This window comes from Rhinolophus ferrumequinum, chromosome X (genome assembly GCF_004115265.2).
Source record: "Rhinolophus ferrumequinum isolate MPI-CBG mRhiFer1 chromosome X, mRhiFer1_v1.p, whole genome shotgun sequence".
NCBI lineage: Eukaryota > Metazoa > Chordata > Mammalia > Chiroptera > Rhinolophidae > Rhinolophus > Rhinolophus ferrumequinum.
The window spans coordinates 19,860,266-19,879,362 of NC_046284.1; the positions used below are offsets into that span (position 1 = coordinate 19,860,266).

The window sequence follows — 19,097 nt, forward strand, 5'->3', positions numbered from 1 at the left end:
GGTTGACTCTCAGGGCAGTAAGTACCCTGATCTTGGTTTTTTTTTTTCCTTTCAGAATGTGGGCACTTAGTGTTTTTGAAACACAATCTCCAATACTGTAGACTTTTCTCCTCTAATATATCATAACTGTAATCTCAAATCTTATCTAAAAAATGAAACACCTGTAACGATAAATAGGAGAATTATTCTGACTTTAATATTCACTAAATACTATCTGTCCCTTCCAAAATAATATTTAGAATACGAAGTTGGAGCAGAGGGCTTCACAAATTCAATGTTTTCCCCAATCTGGGGGTGAGGGAAAGGTGGGTATCTCTGCTGGGATTTATTGAAGAAAGCTTTGTTTGTGAATAGAATTCATTTTGATTTCCACAGGTAATATTCTTCTCACACAATTAGGCACAGCGTCACAACTCAAGGGAGAGAAACAATAGGGATCTTCATCAAAGTCATCTGCATTAACGAAAAAAAGAACATTTTCAACCGTGGCATTGGGGACTTTGCAAATAGTAAGAAACACCATCATCCAAGTGCTAGCACAAAATAGTCATCACAACATCAACTTGAGTTCTTAAGCTCTTGCTCACCTTGCCTTTCTTTTCACTTGAGGCCTTTAGACAAATCCTTTTCCTATACTTTCCCTCTCAACACCCATCTCCACCTCCACATCTGTCTCTATATCTAGAAATTTGGCTTCCTATAGAAGAAGGGGAGCATCTAAGAGTGTTGTGCAGCTCAGTGGATATTTCTGATGGGCTGTGATGAGTACTAGCTTGAGAGCCAGGAGACCTGAGTTTTGGCCCCAGTTCTCTGCTGATGGGCTGAGTGATTGTCCATAAGGCATTTCCCTTTTCCTGCTTAAGGTTCCTCATCTGTAAATTGAGGGGATTGCACTAGACAATGTCTAAGGTTCCTTCTGGTGTTAACAATCTATGACAATTGTTTTTAATTACCCATGAATTTTTTTTGACCTTCAGTCTCTTCTCTACTCCATTAGCTTAATAACCCACCAAATTTGTACATACTAAGTTCACTAGCTGCTTCTATACACTTTCTAAGCCACAAATGAACTCAGGTATATGCATCTACAAGTGCTTTTAGTTTTCAGGAAGAAGTATTTCCCAAGACCACGTATGTGGCCTCACATTAATACAGTATCTCTGAAATATAAGTGTAGACAACATAGCCTTTTCCCTCACCATTTGGGAAGTGTATTTCTGAAGGAGTGCCTTGTGTAGAGCCTAAAGATTTGAAAGTAGAATTAGTTGCAGTTGACTTGAGGGATGGTGTCAACAATTTGTGCTCAAAGATTTCCTTCAGTCTTTCCTGTTTATATCCAACATTTAGCTCACACCTGCTGCTCCCATCTGAAATGAAACCAAAAATGTTAAAAACATAAAACTCATCATATTCTACACTTCAGATGGGTAAATTATACCTCAAAATCCTGTTTAAAAAGGAAAATATCCAATGTACGGAGTGTTTGTTCTGGGTACCTCAAGGAGTCAGATTTTGTATGAAGTTGTGAGAAGTTTGAACTGTAATGTGTGGTACAGGCAGAGCCAATTCACTTACCAAGGATGCCTGCTATATGTAGCAGGTTACTGACGTGCCCAGCATAAAGGAGTGGGATCCCTGTGCTACTCACAGAATCTTCGAGTTTAAGCCCTGCCTTCACCTGAAGGATCTTTGCATCAAGACTGAGTGAAGCTGCTTGAATTGGATGGAAGAGACTTTTGATACATAGAAAATCAGTTTGCCTGGACTGGAGATATTATTTCTGGAGAGGACATCAGAGTCCACTATCTCTCCCACTGTTCAGGAAGGGCCATAGGTCCATTCAGGCAGCCCACTAGCCAGGCATCTTAGGGATGTTGACGAGTTCGCTCCACCTGCACCATCATTCCTTGCTTCCTACATACACTCAACCCACTGTTGGCTACGGGCCAGAAAGCCCCTGTGACCCAGTGCCTGGAACACACTAGGCACTCAATCAATGTTCTTTTAATTGAATCAAGACTCAGGTGACAGTGAGGGCAAACAATCCAAGGAATCTGGGCCAAAAGAGAAGCTTCACTAAGTTAAAATATGTCCCAAGTCACATCCTTCACTTGACTTCATTCATCTCAGCACAGAAGTACAAATCATTTTCATGACATGGAAACAGCCTCCATTTTGATGCTGATGCTGTATGAACTCAAGTAAGGAGACAAGTTAATCTGGTTTGTTTTCTAAAACCTGTGACATTTAAAAACTTACCCAAACTGACATCTTACCAGAAGAGTAGTCCAGTCGTAACCACCCGCAACAGAGGTGTATCTGCCACTGCTCCCGCACACTCTCTTTCATCATGCAGTGGAACACAAAAATGAAGAATCCTATGCCAGGAGAAAAAGGTCAGTCTCTTTCAGCTTATTTCATTAACTGTCACCAATGCCCAGACTCAGGTCTACTCGTCACCATAGATACTCCTCCTAAGGAACGCAGGACCATTACTGGCTTTTGAGCTCATCTTTCTATCCTCCCTCCCAAAGGCAGTGACAGCAAGAAGGTCTGTATCAAGACTTCATGTCAACCACAGTTTTCCCCCTGGGCTGCTGTCCATCCTAGAGCTTGAGAGATCAGGCCTGCAATATTAGCCAGCCTCTAAGATGGCTCTCAATGATCCCCACATCCTAGCATTCGCATCCTTGCATAGTCTCCTCCCACATTGTGCCAATAAGATATTGCAGAAGTGATGGTATGTCCCTTCCAAGATTTGATTATAAAAGACATTGTTCTCTCTCTCTCTCTCTCTCTCCTCTCTCTCTCTCTCTCTCTCTCTCTCTCTCTCTCTCTCTCTCTCTCTGTCTCTCTCTCTGTCTCTCTCTCTCTCTCTCTCTCTGTCTCTCTCATCATTCATTTTGAAGGAAGCCAAGTGCTATGTCTTGAGAACACACTGACAGCCTGTGGAGAGGCCCACATGTGAGGAACTGAGTTTACAGTCAATATCCATGTGAGTGAGCCTTCCTGGAAGCAGATTCTCCAGACCTAATCAAGTCTTCAGATGACTGCAGCTCTGGCTGACAGATTGACTGCAACTTCATAAGAGTCCCCGGGCCAGAACCACCCAGCTAAACTTCTCCTGAATTCCTGACCTTCAGAAACTGTGTAAGATGATAAGTGTTTGTTGTTTTAGGCTGCTAAAATTTAGGGGGTAATTTGTTACACAGGAATACAGAACTAATGCACATGCTCTTTGGCACAATTACACTGTGTACAGACCACAGATTTGGTGCCCCCTTTTTCCACTGCCAGCCCTGAGTTTGTCCTGCAAGTGGGATAGAGATGCTGAAGGTATCTACCAGCAATATTGGCCATTTCTCATCTGGACCCTCTAAAATATCTCCTTGGGGGATAAAAGTAGGATTCATGATGGTCCTGATTACAATGCCCTGGAAGGCCAACTGGATTTCCTAAAGTTTGGTGGTGGAATGGATAGAAATAACTCCTGTCAACAGCCTGACTTTTATTTATGGTCCATGCTAAAAGTTTTTTTTTTTATCCACAAAGCCTTTCCATGCCTCAAACTGAAACTCATCTTTCCTACTTCTAAACTCCCATAGCACTTTGTTCCTTGCAATATTTGCTACGTTTGGCCAGATTATTTTCCATGTATTGTTCATTTCTCCACCTAGCTGTAATGTCTTCGGGGGCTAAGGTATCTTTCCTTTTCATCTTTATATCTCGTCTCCTTGTGCGCCTCCAGTACTATGTGTGGCAGCTCAATAGATGTTTGTTGACTTGAACTCCAAGGCACTTGATACACAAATTCTCACAGCCATCTGCAACTTTAGTAATACCTTCTTGGGCCTCAAAATACTGCTTTGGGCCCAAGTGCAATTTCAAAACCTTTGTTCTCTATACAAGGTTTAGTTCATCTCCTCATTGGCCAGTTGTCCTGAAGGTTAATGATTCGTGATGGATCAAAGCGGTCTCAACTCACTGCAAGCTGAGCATGAGTCAATAGTAAATGCCTCCAAAGTTCATTTCAGCTAGGGCATTAGTGGGAACAATGAATCTTGACTGAGGCAGGTGAGAGTCTCCTGCCATCTGCCCCAGTTTGCCCCTTCCTCCTACCAGCAACGTGCTCAGTTTGGGAAGCTTTGTCTTAAGAGGATGGTGTCAAATGGAAGAATTCAAGAATACTTTGAGCAAACAAGAACAGGGAAAGACTTGAGGAAAGGGTGAAAGAGCCTGGGAGTTATATTTGCATAAGAGAAAGCTTGGAGTGGGGAATATCAGATGGGGAGAGATGGTAGCTATAGTCACAGATCTGAAAGGGCTATCATGAAAAGGACAAATTAGGCTTGTTCTGTGTGGGTGCAATGGGAGGAAGGTTAGAACTAGCAGCAATGGGAGGAAGCAATGGGAAGAACAACCACATAGTAACAAATCACAGCTAGTGTTTACTAGTAAGCAATGACTAGACAATAGGCATTGTGCTATTAGTCTCATTTTTATAGATGAGAGACCTCAGAGTCCAGAAGTCTAGTAAACTTGACCCAGCACAGAATTAATATTGAGCCAGCGGTGTCAGGACTGCACGCAGGCAGTCTGGCTGCAGAGCCCAAGGGCTTGACCACTGCACTATACTACCCTCAGGAAAGGATGACCTGGATAAAATTCAGGGCTGATTAGAAGCTACAGTGACAATCATATTACAATATATGAATGTATTTAATCAACATGTTGTACACCTTAAATTTATACAACATTATGTGTCAAATACATTTCAATTAAAAAAAGAGATGTTAAATGCTCTGCTCTATGGAATGTTGAGCTCTCTATCTCTGGAAAGTTTCAGGAAGAGGCACATGACTTCCTGTCACTTCACATCAAGTTGTATTGGGAAGCTCTTGTTTCCCAGGCCCCAGCCCTTAGTCTTTCTAATTCCAGGTGGGAGGGAGCAATCTGGAGGCAAATGGAACGACAAGTCTCCCCCTCCTCCCCCAGGTCTTTGTCTCCATTTGTAACCAAACAACTATGGTGATGAATCCAGCATCCTTTTCTGAGTAGCAGCCACCTGGAGGGTGGCGCAGCAACAGGATGAGAGCAAACCCTAGTCTCAGAGCAGGTAAAAACTCCTCTAGCTTCAGCACAAACAATGGGCAACAACGACAACAACCACCCATTACTGCTCTGATTTCCTGCATGGAGTTTAGTTAGTTCACGGACTTAAAGGTTATTCTGTGAATTCCAATGAGCTGCCTGCCAGCTCTCCCTTTCTGCGTGACAGCCTTCCTTTTTCTTTCCAATAACAGATTGATCTGCTTACTCACTAGAGCATTGGCATGAGGGAAGATGCCAGGTTTTTGTCACCTGTATTTTTATTTGTGCATCCCTCCTTCAGAAATGGCTCATCGTAAGCATAATTGTTTTCACACCGGACCACAGGGCATCCCCTTTCAGCCAGAATTGCAAACTTGTCATCTGTTTTTTAAATAGCTAATTTCTTCACTACTTCACTGTGTTCTTGTTTTGAGTATTTGGGGTGTGTGTGTGTGTGTGTGTGTGTGTGTGTGTGTGTGTGTGACTTGAGTTTGAAACTCAGGGCTCTGAAAACACCCTCTCTGCAAGATGGCATATTCTATCTATAGGCAGGACTAGGAACTAGGAATGCTTGGTGCTTATTGACATAAAGCATATCTGACAGGCAGAGATAGCTTGGCTCTGTTGATGATGGATCTACAGGACTTTGGTTTTAGTCCTCAGGAGATCCCCAGTTGGATTCTGCTTCTACCCATGTAGGTTTCCTGCTTAGATTCTACTTTCCCTTTCACCATAGGAATGTAGCATTTGTTGTTTTGAAAACATCCTCCCCCTTTTATGCTCCAAACTGCTTTGCTTTCTGGTTCTTTTGTCAGCTTTGCCTTTAACCTCTCTTTCCATAGAGTGAGTGTATTTCTCCTCAGAATGAGTGACCCAGAAGTAGTCTAGAGTTATTGCTGAGGAAGAAATCTGCACAGGCACCTGGTTCCTAAACCACTTCTGTGGACATTCTACACCAAAGCTGGTTAGTTCTTAAAGCATCATGATACTGAGACCAGGGTTTCTCAGTGTAGGCTGGGTAGTTCTGTCAAGAGGTAAAGTGTAGAATCATCACCAGGACTTCAGTCAATGATCTAGGATACAATGAAGTGCTGGTAGCCTCAAAGGGAACCAAGTGAGAATGGGGTAGAGAGCTCACAAAAATTCTGTCCTCGCTACCTGAAGGAATAAAAATGGCATGTGAAGGAAGAACAACACATTATTTGTCTTTTCACAAGCCTATTAGAATATGGCTATATAAGATTAGCATGATCTGGTGAGTCAGAAAGTTTCAGTTGATACCCTTCCTTGCTCCAAAATGAGATGGTTTCTTGAATCATAAGACATAATGGCAAAAACTCTACCTTATTCTAGATTGTTCCCCCATCTCCCTGCAGTACATTGCAAATGCCTGGCATACCAATTCATATTTCCGAAGGTTCCTCAGGGGTTAGCAACCACAATGACAAAATGTTCTGAAGTTTTTCAAATGCTGGGTTAAAACAGTTTTAAAGGTATTTTTCCCCCAACAGAGCCTTGCAGTACCTTGCAAGTACCTGGCATACCAATTCATATTTCCGAAGGTTCCTCAGGGGTTAACAACCACAATGACAAAATGTTCTGAAGTTTTTCAAATGCTGGGTTAAAGCAGTTTTAAAGGTATTTTTTTTCCCCAACAGAATCTCTCAGAACTTTCACCATGCAAAATGTATGCTGTGCCATTGCAAAAATGGGGAAATGTAGTTTGCTGCATTTCCCAAACTTCTTTGACCATAGAACCCTTTTCTTTCTGGAACACCCTGTGGGACCACAAGTGGACTGTGCTCTGGTAAAAGGTTTATCAAATGAATAAATAGTTCAAAGCAGCAAGGGAGACCCTAACTCAATGGACTGCCCAACTCAATACAGCCTGCCCCAGTAGCCTAAATCACCTGAGCCAAACTTGAGGATAAGAGCATTTTTGAGACTCCCTGAAAATCACTCTGCATGCCTTTTCCTCCCAATATTTTTTAATAGGCAAAATCAGGTTAAAATGAACATTAACAATTACTCAGAGGTATATTAACCAGAACCCTAGCTTTCACTTCTCATGTCATCTTTGGCCTACCATTTAATCTCTTCATTATCATTTGTTCCTTTCACCAAAAAGTAGGAAGTATTACAGAGCTATAACATCATTAGTTTTGGATCATATAATTCAACCAGCTGTGGTGACTTTTTCAAGGTTGATTTATAGCAAAACCAAGATTAGAACCTTAGCCTGTTGCTTTGTCCCACTGATCTTTGCTATTCACTTTCATTCCTCTGTGACTCTATAATTTCCTAGCTTAGCTCCTTTTCATAATGTTAGAATATCTGATGTAGCCATGGTCTTAATGTTTCTACTGTCTAGTAATTCCTATGTTAAATTAGAATGTGCACATCAAAATGTCAACACAAGTGTGAATCTATACACTCATAAGCATAATGTGTTGATATAATGCTGTAAGAAGTGTTGCCAATCAGCATTTGATATAGACATTGCCAACTAGCTGGAGTTGAATTAGCTATCTGGGCTTCTCTCTGCAACCCCGAGTAAGAGAGATTGGGCTCATTTAATGAAGTTCTAATATCTAGCTAATGTTTCCAGTGGCTGCCTGTCGACTCATTGACAGCAGAGACCTCTTGGAGTATCTTTCCCTCCCTTGAGTCCCTGAAAGGTGTGATTATTTTCCAAAGCAGCAAAAGCTTTGGTGGAGGTCTAGATAGCCACAGAAAGTACAAAGAGGTAGCAGTTACCTTGCAAAGTGTTAAAAATGGCAAAAAGATACAAGAAAAGGATCCTCACAGGTCCCCAGGCAAAAAAGGCAAATCCCCAGGTAAGGCCAAGTAAGAATGTCAGGCTTGTTGTGCCTTTGAGGTCATGCAGGATCATCTTCCGCCGAGTCTTCTGGATTTGGGATTTCATGGAATTCAGTTGAGCGAGAACAGTGCAGAACACGGAGAAATTCATGAGAAATATGAGACAAAAATAAGCCACAACTGAGATGTAAAAAAGAGAATCGTCTTTAATCCAACAACTGTAAGAGACAAAACAGAGAAGACCATTGTGAAGTAGAGAAACACAAACTCATATTTTTCCATGAGACTCTGAAGATTCCCTAGTCCATTTCATTTCACATGAGAACACCTAGAATGAGGGAGCTGGGCCGACTTGACCGACCTCACTCACACTCCCAGGGCAGAGCTGGGACTGGAACCTCAATCTCCTGAGCCCCAGTCCAGGCTTTTTTCCAGTGTTGAGCCAGAAATCCCAGAGGATATTTCTGTCCTACATATGTGGAAACTTCTCACTCTGATTCTGTAAAAGGCTGTTCTCTTCCTCAACAGCATAAAAACAAATTATATATTTCCCCCAAAGTGCCAACCCCCACCTTACACCTGAGCTTTTATTTGCAGGATAAATTTTGCTTTGCATGATAAATATCACAGTAAAAGGACATGAGCAATGACTGGCTTTCTGAATGTTATATCAAACAATGGTGAGATTATCAGAGTTAATGAAAATGCAACAAAAGAGGACAGCTCTGGATTTTTTGCTTTAAGATAGGATGTATATTTTAAACCTCCCACCACAGCGACAGGTTTGGACACAGAAGGCAACACTGGCCACTGGGGTGATTAATGGCTCTAACATTTCTATTAAAGAAGAAATATGTGGTGATTCATAAGAAGAGATACTTTATCTAATAACATTTGCAATTATTGGAGGTATTGCCTCTGATTTTTGAACATAGACAAACTTCGTTAATTTAACTATGTGTCAACTTAGCTGAGACCTCTTTTCCAGAACCAGTAAAATCTCTTGTGATCATATTGCTTATCAATATAAGCATATGGATACTTTCATATATATGTGAGTTTGTGCATCTTGGGAAGGAGTGGGGGGAAAAAGCATCTAATTTCCCCAATAGAGTCTAGTAGTTAGGGTTTTCTGAATATCATCTTCAGCCTTAAAGGAGGCTGTAGAAAACTTTTAAAAAGAGGCAGCGCTATATGTCTGGGTAGAAAATAATCTCCAAGACATACTGTTAAGTACCAAATAGTGTATATCTACCATTTGGGTAACAAAGTGTACAAGAGAATATCTATACCGATTTGACTATTGGTAATAAAAGTTGCATCAAAGGGAGAGAAACTGGGTAGCTGGGGGTTGGGAGTGGAGCTTACTTTTTATCCTCTACCCTTTTGTACATTTGAATTTTGTACCATGTGCATGTATTACTTCTTCAAACTATAATAAAAAAAATTCTTAAAGTAGTCTGCTTTTACTAACCACTTCGCATATGAAAGGGCTATTTTCAGGCGGAGTGGAGTTGGTTTTGTTCTAGTGTGCTTTTGCTTTTTGAAGAAGAATAACCATTGCATAGATAATGGGGGGGCACTTTAAGTCACAAAAGAGGCAAGGAGGGAGGATGGAGGATGAGATGAGGAGAAAGAGAAAAGGGAGAGAAAGAAAGGATAACAAGGAATTATAATTAGAAGGCATCTGCTGGAAAGGGCAATAGAATTTTGACCCTCTGCAAACTGTCATCTCAATGTGAAAAACGGAGGAGTCTGGGGGGCAAGACCTCCTATATTTGATTCCAGTCCAGTGGGAGAGGAAACGTATAGTGAAAAAGTACTTGAGGGAAAATGCTAAAGAAAATGGGTGTGGGTGAATAAAAAACAATCAGAAATGAGATTATGCAGTCTAAAGGACTATACGATAATGATTTACAGGCCTATAAAAGAAGGTTCTGGAAAGATAGAGCAAAGTGAATAGGCTTAAAGCTCAAAAAGAAGAGAAAGAAAGGAGGGAAGAAGGAAGGAAAGAAGGAAGGAAGGAAGGAAGGAAGGAAGGAAGGAAGGAAGGAAGGAAGGAAGGAAGGAAGGAAGGGCGGGAAGGAGGGAAAAGAATATGATATGACAACAAAGCTGAGCCAATTTACAAAAGCAAATGGTACAGTCTTCTTCAGAGAGGCCTTTGCTGTTAAAACGTAGAAACTGTTTTCTAACCTGTCTCACTATTTCCTTATAATGGCTACTCCAACACCTTCCAAGTTCTGCAAGCTTTCTAATTATAATAGCTGCCAGTTACATAGCACTTACCATGGTACAGGCCATATGCTGAGTATTTTATATACATAATATCATTTTAATTTGCGTACAACATTGAGAGCAAACATTATTATTCCCATTTTCCAGAACAGGTAAAGTAAGTTGCCTGAGGTCATGCAGAACCCAGGCACCTAACCATTGTATGAGTGTGCCTGTGACTGTGTTTAGGCCAGAAAGGATGAGGTTGAGTCTTCCCTAAAGCCAGTGTCAAGACCAAGCCTCAGGCTGGGGACACCCTGCCACACCCTGATAGTCGAGAGCATCATCATCTGAGAAGCAGACATGCTGGTACTTACAATGGAGACGTGGACCTCAGAGTTCCATACAGATCTTTCTTCACACTGAGTATGATTGCCACCATGATGGCTGGGATCCCTAGAGTGGGGAAGCAAGCCAAGAACATCCCATTAGGAAGCAGTTGAAAGATCCTGATCAAGGACTCTGGGCACTGATGCGTTAAGATGCTGTTGAAATGAGCCACAGATGTGCGGGCATCAAAATACCATTGTTTGCAAAATGTTTGTAAATTCTTCCAAGTTTAACATTTCTAGAAGTTCTCCGATCTGCTCAACAGCATGCCAATGGCTCCAATACAACACCCACTAGTTATTAAAAATAGCTCAAGTACCAAAAATCAACTTGGCAATAGAAGTAGTTAATTCATCAGAATGCAAGTTCACATCAAGCCTTTTTTCTCAGATGATGGGCTGCCAATTTTTTCTCTGTTTCAATACTGCCCCTTATTTTCTGGTATCTTTTTGTCTTGGTCACCTTGGACAAAGGGCACCGGCAATCAGCTGCGGCCTTCTTGCTTTTCTGACAGGGGAGCTGTTTCCATACACGTTACTAGTTTGACAATTGGACTAGATCGACCAGTTAACGACCAGTCAATTCAGCCAGACTATAATAAAGCAATCAGTTCAGTCAAAGTGGTCAAACGTGACGTGAGTATAGATACAGGGTTTAAAAATCCAATCTCAGGCACATTTGCAAAACATAAATGTCTTCTTTATTTCTAACAGTGTATTTCTCCTAAACTAAGACCATTATTACACCTGCATACATTTTAGGAGTTTTGTAAAAAGCTGTTCCAAATCCCAGAGTTCCAAGCATCTTGAGAAACCCTCCACTGTCCTATTCTGTGATACACAGGACAATCCCTTCAGATCTGTATTTTGCTCACCTAGCACAGTGCTCAGCGTGATACAGATGTCTGAAAAAATACCTGTTGGAGGCCAGAAAGGGGGGATGGAGGGAGACCTCACATTTAGGACAGAAGTTGTAGGGCAGTCTCCAAGCTGTGTTTAAACTTCGACAATTAAAACAGAAAAGATCCCTACCAGTTGTTATTTTTTAAATGTGGACAAATCTACTGCCTTGGACAGGGATTTAAATAAAGGAATAAAACTTTTTCAAAAGGTTGTTTTGGCATTAGGAAGACAGAACTTCAAACATAAACAGACACTAATATTCATTTCCCTTACAACTGATTGCATTTGTCTAGTACTTAAATGCTCCGAAAGTGCCTATAGTGGGACGGCTCTGCGTGGGCTCCCTGGTGACCTTGCAGGTATCCACGTGGGCAAAGGCTTGAAACACAGCTGATCTGAATTTTGGCGGAATCCTTATGATCCTCAATGAATTCCAGAAGAAAACAGGCATGTGAGGGGGTGCTCCATGGCCATCTCCTACTCACCTCCCTACCTCCTCTGGGAGGCTGTCATGAGAGTCTCTCATGCCTCCCAGGTTCTGAGGAGGTGTGAGGTTTGCACCCTGCTCCCTCGGCACAGAGCTGCAGGACATAAAACTGCAGAGCTTCAGTTTTAGAGTTGGCTCCTCAGAAACAAGGAATCCCACAGCTCGTGTGGCAGCCATCTGTTCCCTTTTGTTTTGGTGTCATTCTTCACAGTGTGTGGGACAAGAACTTGGGAGTGGGCACCTTTAGCTCTTCTTCCTTTCACCATCTATGCAAGTAATAAATTGAATCTGAAAGTGACTCATTGTATCAAACCTGCTCAAACCACTCAGGCCTTGGCCTTGGCTTTTGTGTACTTGACACTCCCCAAGTTTTTCCTGCCTCCAAAGTACCAAGCCTTAGCCTTTCCTGAGAAGATCGAAGAGATAAGAAGTGACCCCTAAAGAACACCAATATTTAAGGAGAAAGTGAAGGACGAAGGGTCTGAAAAAGAAGCTGAGATTGAATGATGATGAGGGAGGAGGAAGGCCAGGATCGAGTGATATTTACAGCCCCTTCACAGTTAGCCGTATGTGGGTTATTGGCTCTTTGGATTATTTGTGAAGGCTCTTCCACAACATTTTTCAGTCTTCCAGTTGACTAAAGATAAAGGATGCCAGGCGTAAAGTGGACAGTATTGATTGATTGCTTTTGGCTGTGTTTCTGATGGATTCCAAAGTGTACTAAACCAATCTTTTAGATTATGTGGTGTTTGCCTGTCTCTACTCCCCATATTAGCATAGGTAACAGCACATACTGTGTATCCAATGAAAGCTTGTACTGTTAATGAGCTCATTAAAAGGATGAGTAGCTAATAGGGAATCTATTGTCTTTAGAAAGGCAGTGGAAGTTAAAATGTCTTCCTATGTATCTTATGTATCCCACTTAAGATACATGTATGTGTCCAACACATTTTCTGAACCCAAAAATCTGTTTTGAATAGGCAAAGTGGGGAAGGGGTGGGAGGAGCTGAGCTCATCTTGTCAGTTAGAAATACAGGACAGCAAGCCAATGAAATGACATTTAATTTAGGAAATATTCATGCTGAGTTCCATTCCTGGCTTTTTCCAGAGGGCAGCAGTGATAGTGACAGTTCTGAAATGTGGTGAGAATCAGGGCATGTCTGACCGCGCACCCTTTCACACATTGCAAGTCCTTTCCCTATCCCTTAAGCAATATGATTAGATCACAGAGGTTAAAAGTCCAAATTATGGAAACAGACTCTGCTTCAAATCCCGGTTCTGCCACTTACTAGCTGTGTGAGTTTTGGCGAATTACCTAATCTCTCCGTGGCTCAGTGTCCTCATCTATTAAAAGGGAATGATGATGGGAACCCTTTCTATAGAGATATTGTGAAGATTACATGACTATGTAAAGCACTTAGAACAGTTTCTGGTGCATATAAGTGCTACCCTAAGTGCTGGCTGCTATATCAGTAAGCATTTGTTAGGACTTTAACTTCCGCAAAGGGAAAGATAAAATCTGACAGCTCACTACGATAGAACCAGCATTTAACACGGTATACAAACAGATGGTCACTAAGTATTTGTAGATCAATTCCTCGCCGTAGAGGTTAAAAGTTGAATTCCTAGAGCAATATAGGCAGAAAAAAAGATGTACACCCAAACACCAGTGAAACAATCCTTAATTCCTTACCTATGGTAATAACAGAATTTGGTCCTGAATAATTTGTCTAACGGAGTTAGAATAAGAAAAACACACAGGCTTAAAACTGACATCAAGGAAAATGGAAGATATACTTACCCCAACCAACTAAGCAAAATTTAAGGATATAATTGGGAATGTATATATTGAAGACTTTGACTAGAGCAAAATACATGTGGACCGCCTCCAGACCCATCCACGTCAAAGAAACAAGCAGGAAGTAATGAAGTGCCACTGCTACTGTGATACAAAGGCCTGCTTTCTGGAATGATGATGACCAAGAATTGATCAGAAATACCAGATTTAGCATCAGTAATGCTGTACACAGGTTGATCAGGATTTTGGAAGGATGATCTTTTCGAAGTTTGCTGAAAGAAAAAACACAATGTTTAGTTAGGTAGGGTCTCTTTTTAATCAAGCCTTGCCACATCTTAGCTGCATAAAAAGTGAAAGAACTGCCTATCAAAATTAAATAACTCATATCACCTTACATGCACTGAGAATTAGAGTTCCCCATCCTCTTTCCAGAAAGAATTAAAGTAGCCTAATTATAGTGCCCTTCACTAACAGGATTAATAATAGCCTCTCAGCTAAGCAGTCCCCTTTTTCATTTTTCTTTTTGGGAGAGAATGAAAGAAGGAGAATCCTGGATATACAATTCTGTCGTCACTACTTCAGCAGACTCAAGGGCAGATCTACATATGACCAAATAACAGGATGACTATAGAAACCATTTCAAGTGGTTACTTGGATATTTCCAAACATCCAGGCATTTGGCATCATGGAAATATGACCTTAAATTTCACTAAGTGATCACAATTGTACTTTGTGAAAACTGACCCAGTATTTTTCAAATTAGAAAAATATATATTTCCTTTTGATTCTTTTTTATTTCTATTAAATGTTTATTGATTTAAATTTTGTTATTTCCATTTTGTGTATATGTGTGTTTTTAAAATTGAGGTAAATAGTAAAGTACACAAATCTTATTTTGCTTTTTTAATACGGGCTTCATTTGTTGAGGTACAATTTACATCCCATACAATTCACTGATTTAAAGAATACAGTTCAATGATTTATAATATGTTCACAGAGTAGAGCAATCATCACCATGATCAATTTTAGAATATTTCTACCCCTCCCCCCAAATAAAAGCTTGTAGCTGTTAGTATTTATTCCCTAGCCCCTTCCAGATCTAAGCAAACAGTAATCTACTTTCTGTCTCTATAGATTTGCCTATTTTGGACATTTAATATAAATGGAATGGTACAATATGTGGTCTTTGTGACTGGCTTCTTTCACTTAGCATAATGTTTTCAAGGTTCATCCTTGTTGTACCATGTATCTTTAAAGTACACAAATCTTAAGAACACAACTCGATAAATTTATACATATGAATATACCTAAGTAACGTCCATCAAGATCTGGAGGTAAAATATTTTCATCTCAGATACTCCTTGATTCCTTCTCCTGTTCAATACTCTCCACTAGAGGTAACCAATATTCTAACTTCTATCCCCATAGGTTTAGTGTTGCCTGTACTTGGAACTTCATATAAATAGAACCATTCAATATGCTCTCTTCTCTTCCTGGCTTCCTTTGCTCAACTCTGTATCTATGAGAATTAAATATTATGTTGTATTGTACAGAAGTAGCTCATTATTTTTTTACTCCTGTGAAGCATTCCATTTTACGAATATACCACGATTTATTCAATTGTTAATGTACATTAGCGCTGTTGCCAATTTTGGGCCACTGTGAATGAAGCTGCTGTGAATATTCTTGTATATATCTTTTGGTGGACATATACACTCATTTCTCTCTAATAGTGAAATTTCTTGGTCAACATCCAGATGTATACTCATCTTTAGTAGGTATTGTCAAAGAATTTTCCAAAGTGTCTGTGCTATTTTTGCATTCCCACCAGCAATGTATAAGAGTTTCAGCAAGTTGTTCCACACTTGCTATTATCAACATTTTTAATTTTAGCTGTTCTGGTGGGTGCACAGAAGTATAATTGTGGTTTTAATTAACATTTTTCTAATGAGTAATGATGTTGAGAACCTTGTCATATGCTTATTAGCCATTTGGGTAAGGATTAGAGGTAGGTATGTATATCCTCTTTTGTGAGGTGCCTGTTCAAGTCTTTTCCCCATTTTTAATTTTATGTCTTTTACTTTTTGATTTGTAAGAGTTTCTATACATTCTGTATACAAGTCTTTTGTCAGATATATGCATTATAAATATCTTCTCCCAATCTGTGGCTTGCCTTTTCACTATCTTAATGGTGTCCTTTAATGAAAGAAGTTCTTAATTTTAATGAAGTCCAATTTATCAACTTTTTCTTTTATGCTTAGTGTTTTTGTATCCTGTTAGAAAAATCTTTTCCTAACCCAACCCTCTTGCTTTCTTTTTTTTTTTAAAAAAAATGCAATTACAATTTTTTTTTAGAAGAGCCTTGGTTGTTTTATTTTTTAACCTGCCCACTTCATAATCTAATGGATTTGACTTCTTCCTATTGTGATGAATCGGAACCTTTTATGAAATTAGAGAGGTTACTCAGAGCAAGACTCCATCAACTTACTGAAAAGCTATGTATGTCACCATCACAACTCCGAGGAAAATGGAGGAGATTCCACATCCAGTGTATGTTATAAGCACTAATATCCTTTCATTCACTACATCCACTGCAGACCTGGATAAATCCTAGGAAACACAATGTGTTGTATTTTATATATTCGCCAGAGGAAGTTTATGGTAAAACGCTTCCAGTACACACTAACAGGAGGTTCCCAGGATATATAGCATCTCTGCTACAGCTCTTATTAAACTAGAGTATGTGGATGGATATATGACAAGACTGCATACGAATTGTTTGTTGAGTATACCTAGTGCAACTTACTGTGTATAGGGTATAGAGAGCCATCAACAGCACTGGAAGAACACTTAGTCCTTGATTTTACTGTTATTAACATGTTCCACACTTAAAATATAACCAAACTAATAGATGTGATTGGGGATGCAACGTGAATCATTATCTGAACCAAGTGTCCCAAAACACTGCACAGAACATCAAAAAACAAATACACTTTTTCCTTAGACCTTAAATAATTTTCATAAAATTAAGAGACAAAATGGACCTTGGAGATCACATAATCCAGTAATTTCTTAACCTGAGGACCATAAATGACCTGAAATGGCATACAAAATTTTTTGAATATGAGGTCTGACAATTACATTCACAAAATTGCTGTAACGATGTTGCTAACCTTTTTTGATATCAGATGGATTATCATTATGAAATTGTACCAACTGGACAAACAGGTAACCAAGTTTACTATTTGTAAGTGCTGAAAAAGTTGCATGAAAAGCTAGATGACCTGAACTTTTCGCCAACAATTCATGGCTCTTGCATCACGACAATAAATCAGCTCACATGGCACTGTCTGTGAGGGAGATTTTAGCCAGTCAACAAATAACTGTATTGGAACACCCTCCCTAGTCACTTGACCTGGCCCCCAATGACTTCTTTCCTCACCTGAAGATAAAGGAAATATGGAAAAGAAGAGATTTTGATGACATTCGGGACATCAAGAGTAATATGATGACAGCTCTGATGACCATTCCAGAAAAAGAGTTCCAAAATTGCTTTGAAGGGTGGACTAGGTGCTGGCGTCAATGCATAGCTTCCCAAGGGGAGTACTTTGAAGGTGACCATAGTGATATTCAGCAATGAGGTATGTAGCATTTTTTCTAGGATGAGTTCACGAACCTAAGTGTCAGACCTCATATTTGTGTGCATTGTTCTGGGAGGAAGGTCCATGGCTTTCACCAGATGGTTATAGAGATTCATTACTCATAAAGGTTAAGAAGCACTGGTCTATCCTGGTAGTTCTCAACTGGGATTGATTTTGTCCCTCCCCTAGGGACATTTGGCAATGTCTGGAGACATTTTTGATTGTCACAACTGGGGAGGGTGCTACCGGAATCTAGTGGGTGGGAGCCAAGGATGCTGCTAAATATCCTACAATACAAAGAGCAGTCCCACCTCCCAACAAAGAATTATTTGGTCCAGAATATCAATAGTGCCAAGGTTAAGAAACCCTGGTCTACTCCAATCTTTCACATTTCAGAAGACAAATCCAAGGTTCCAAACAAGTGAAACAACTTGACCAAGATCACATCAGTAGCTTAGTGACAGAGCCAGATTATGAGCTTTGGTCTTTTAATTGTAATGTTCTAACCATTTTGGACGGAGCTAAACAAAATTCTTACAATTCAGTAAATATCAGTGGAGCACCTCTTATTTGTTGAATAGATATGATTTTAATAAAAAGAAAAGAAATGTAAAACAGACTCTCAGCCCTCAAGAAGCTTACCATTAGAATAAGCAACTCATACACGACACATTCAGATACAGTATATAATATATAATAAAGTAACTTAAGAGAACATGAAAGTACTCAGGGGTGGGCATGGAAGAAAGAACACATTTGAGATCCATTTCGAAGGAAAACTCAGGAAGTCCCAATGTTAGGGAGAACATAGGAACAAAGGAGATAGAAGACAAAAGACAAAGAAAAAGAACTCTGAAGCTCTAAGCCCGGATATGTGAATTGACCAGATAACTCCTGTTTGGTCAACTACTGCAAGCATTTTTTAAAAAAATACATCTTTCCTACACTACAATTTAACAATAACTGTTAAAAAATTTTATGACTACACTCTCTTTACCTAGCAATTATACTTCATCAACAGAAATATTTACACCAGTGTTAGAAGATAAATAAAGATGCCTGATCACTGCACTGAAGCTGAAGCTGCACAATAATGAATGTCAACTACAATTTTATTTATATATATATATATATATATATATATATATATATATATATATATATATATATATATTTACAAGAAGTGGAGTACAGCATTAGGAATAGAGAAATGTAATGGCTGTATGCGATGTCAGAGGGGTAGTAGATGGGGGAGGGGTTCTCACTGTGTGAGGGATATAAATGATAAATGTCTAACTATTACATTGTTTTGTACACCTGAAACTAATAAAAAAAAATAACAACAGCAAAAAATACCCAACACAGAACAAATGTATATTACAACATTGTTCATAAAGGAGAAAAGAGTAACAACTAAAATGCCTACCTACGAGGCAGTGTGGAGATTCCTCAAAAACTTAAGAAAAGAATTACTGTATGACCCAGCAATCCCTCTCCTGGGTATCTACCCAAAAAATCTGAAAATATTTCTCCATAAAGATACATGTGCCCCTATGTTCATTGCAGCTTTATTTATGGTGGCCAAGGCATGGAAACAACCAAAGTGTCCTTCGATAGATGATTGTACAAAGAAGATGTGGTATATATGTGGTATATACACAACGGAAAACTATTCTGCCATAAGAAAAGATGAAATAGTATCATTTGCGACAACATGGATGGATCTTGAGATTATCATGCTAAGCAAAATA

General features: G+C 39.7%; 1 protein-coding gene across 1 annotated transcript in view; it reads right to left on the reverse strand.

The window, feature by feature from the left end:
* Positions 1-256: 256 nt before the first annotated feature.
* ADGRG4 (adhesion G protein-coupled receptor G4) overlaps positions 257-19,097 on the reverse strand; it is a 108,701-nt gene continuing 89,860 nt past the window's right edge. Inside the window, exons 17-23 of the mRNA XM_033125427.1 lie at positions 16,194-16,315; positions 13,709-13,977; positions 10,506-10,584; positions 7,849-8,129; positions 2,277-2,378; positions 1,200-1,367; positions 257-453 (exon numbers count right to left, since the gene is read on the reverse strand). Coding sequence (XP_032981318.1) covers positions 326-453; positions 1,200-1,367; positions 2,277-2,378; positions 7,849-8,129; positions 10,506-10,584; positions 13,709-13,977; positions 16,194-16,315 — 1,149 coding nt within the window. The 3' untranslated portion in view covers positions 257-325. The remainder of the gene's footprint in view (positions 454-1,199; positions 1,368-2,276; positions 2,379-7,848; positions 8,130-10,505; positions 10,585-13,708; positions 13,978-16,193; positions 16,316-19,097) is intronic.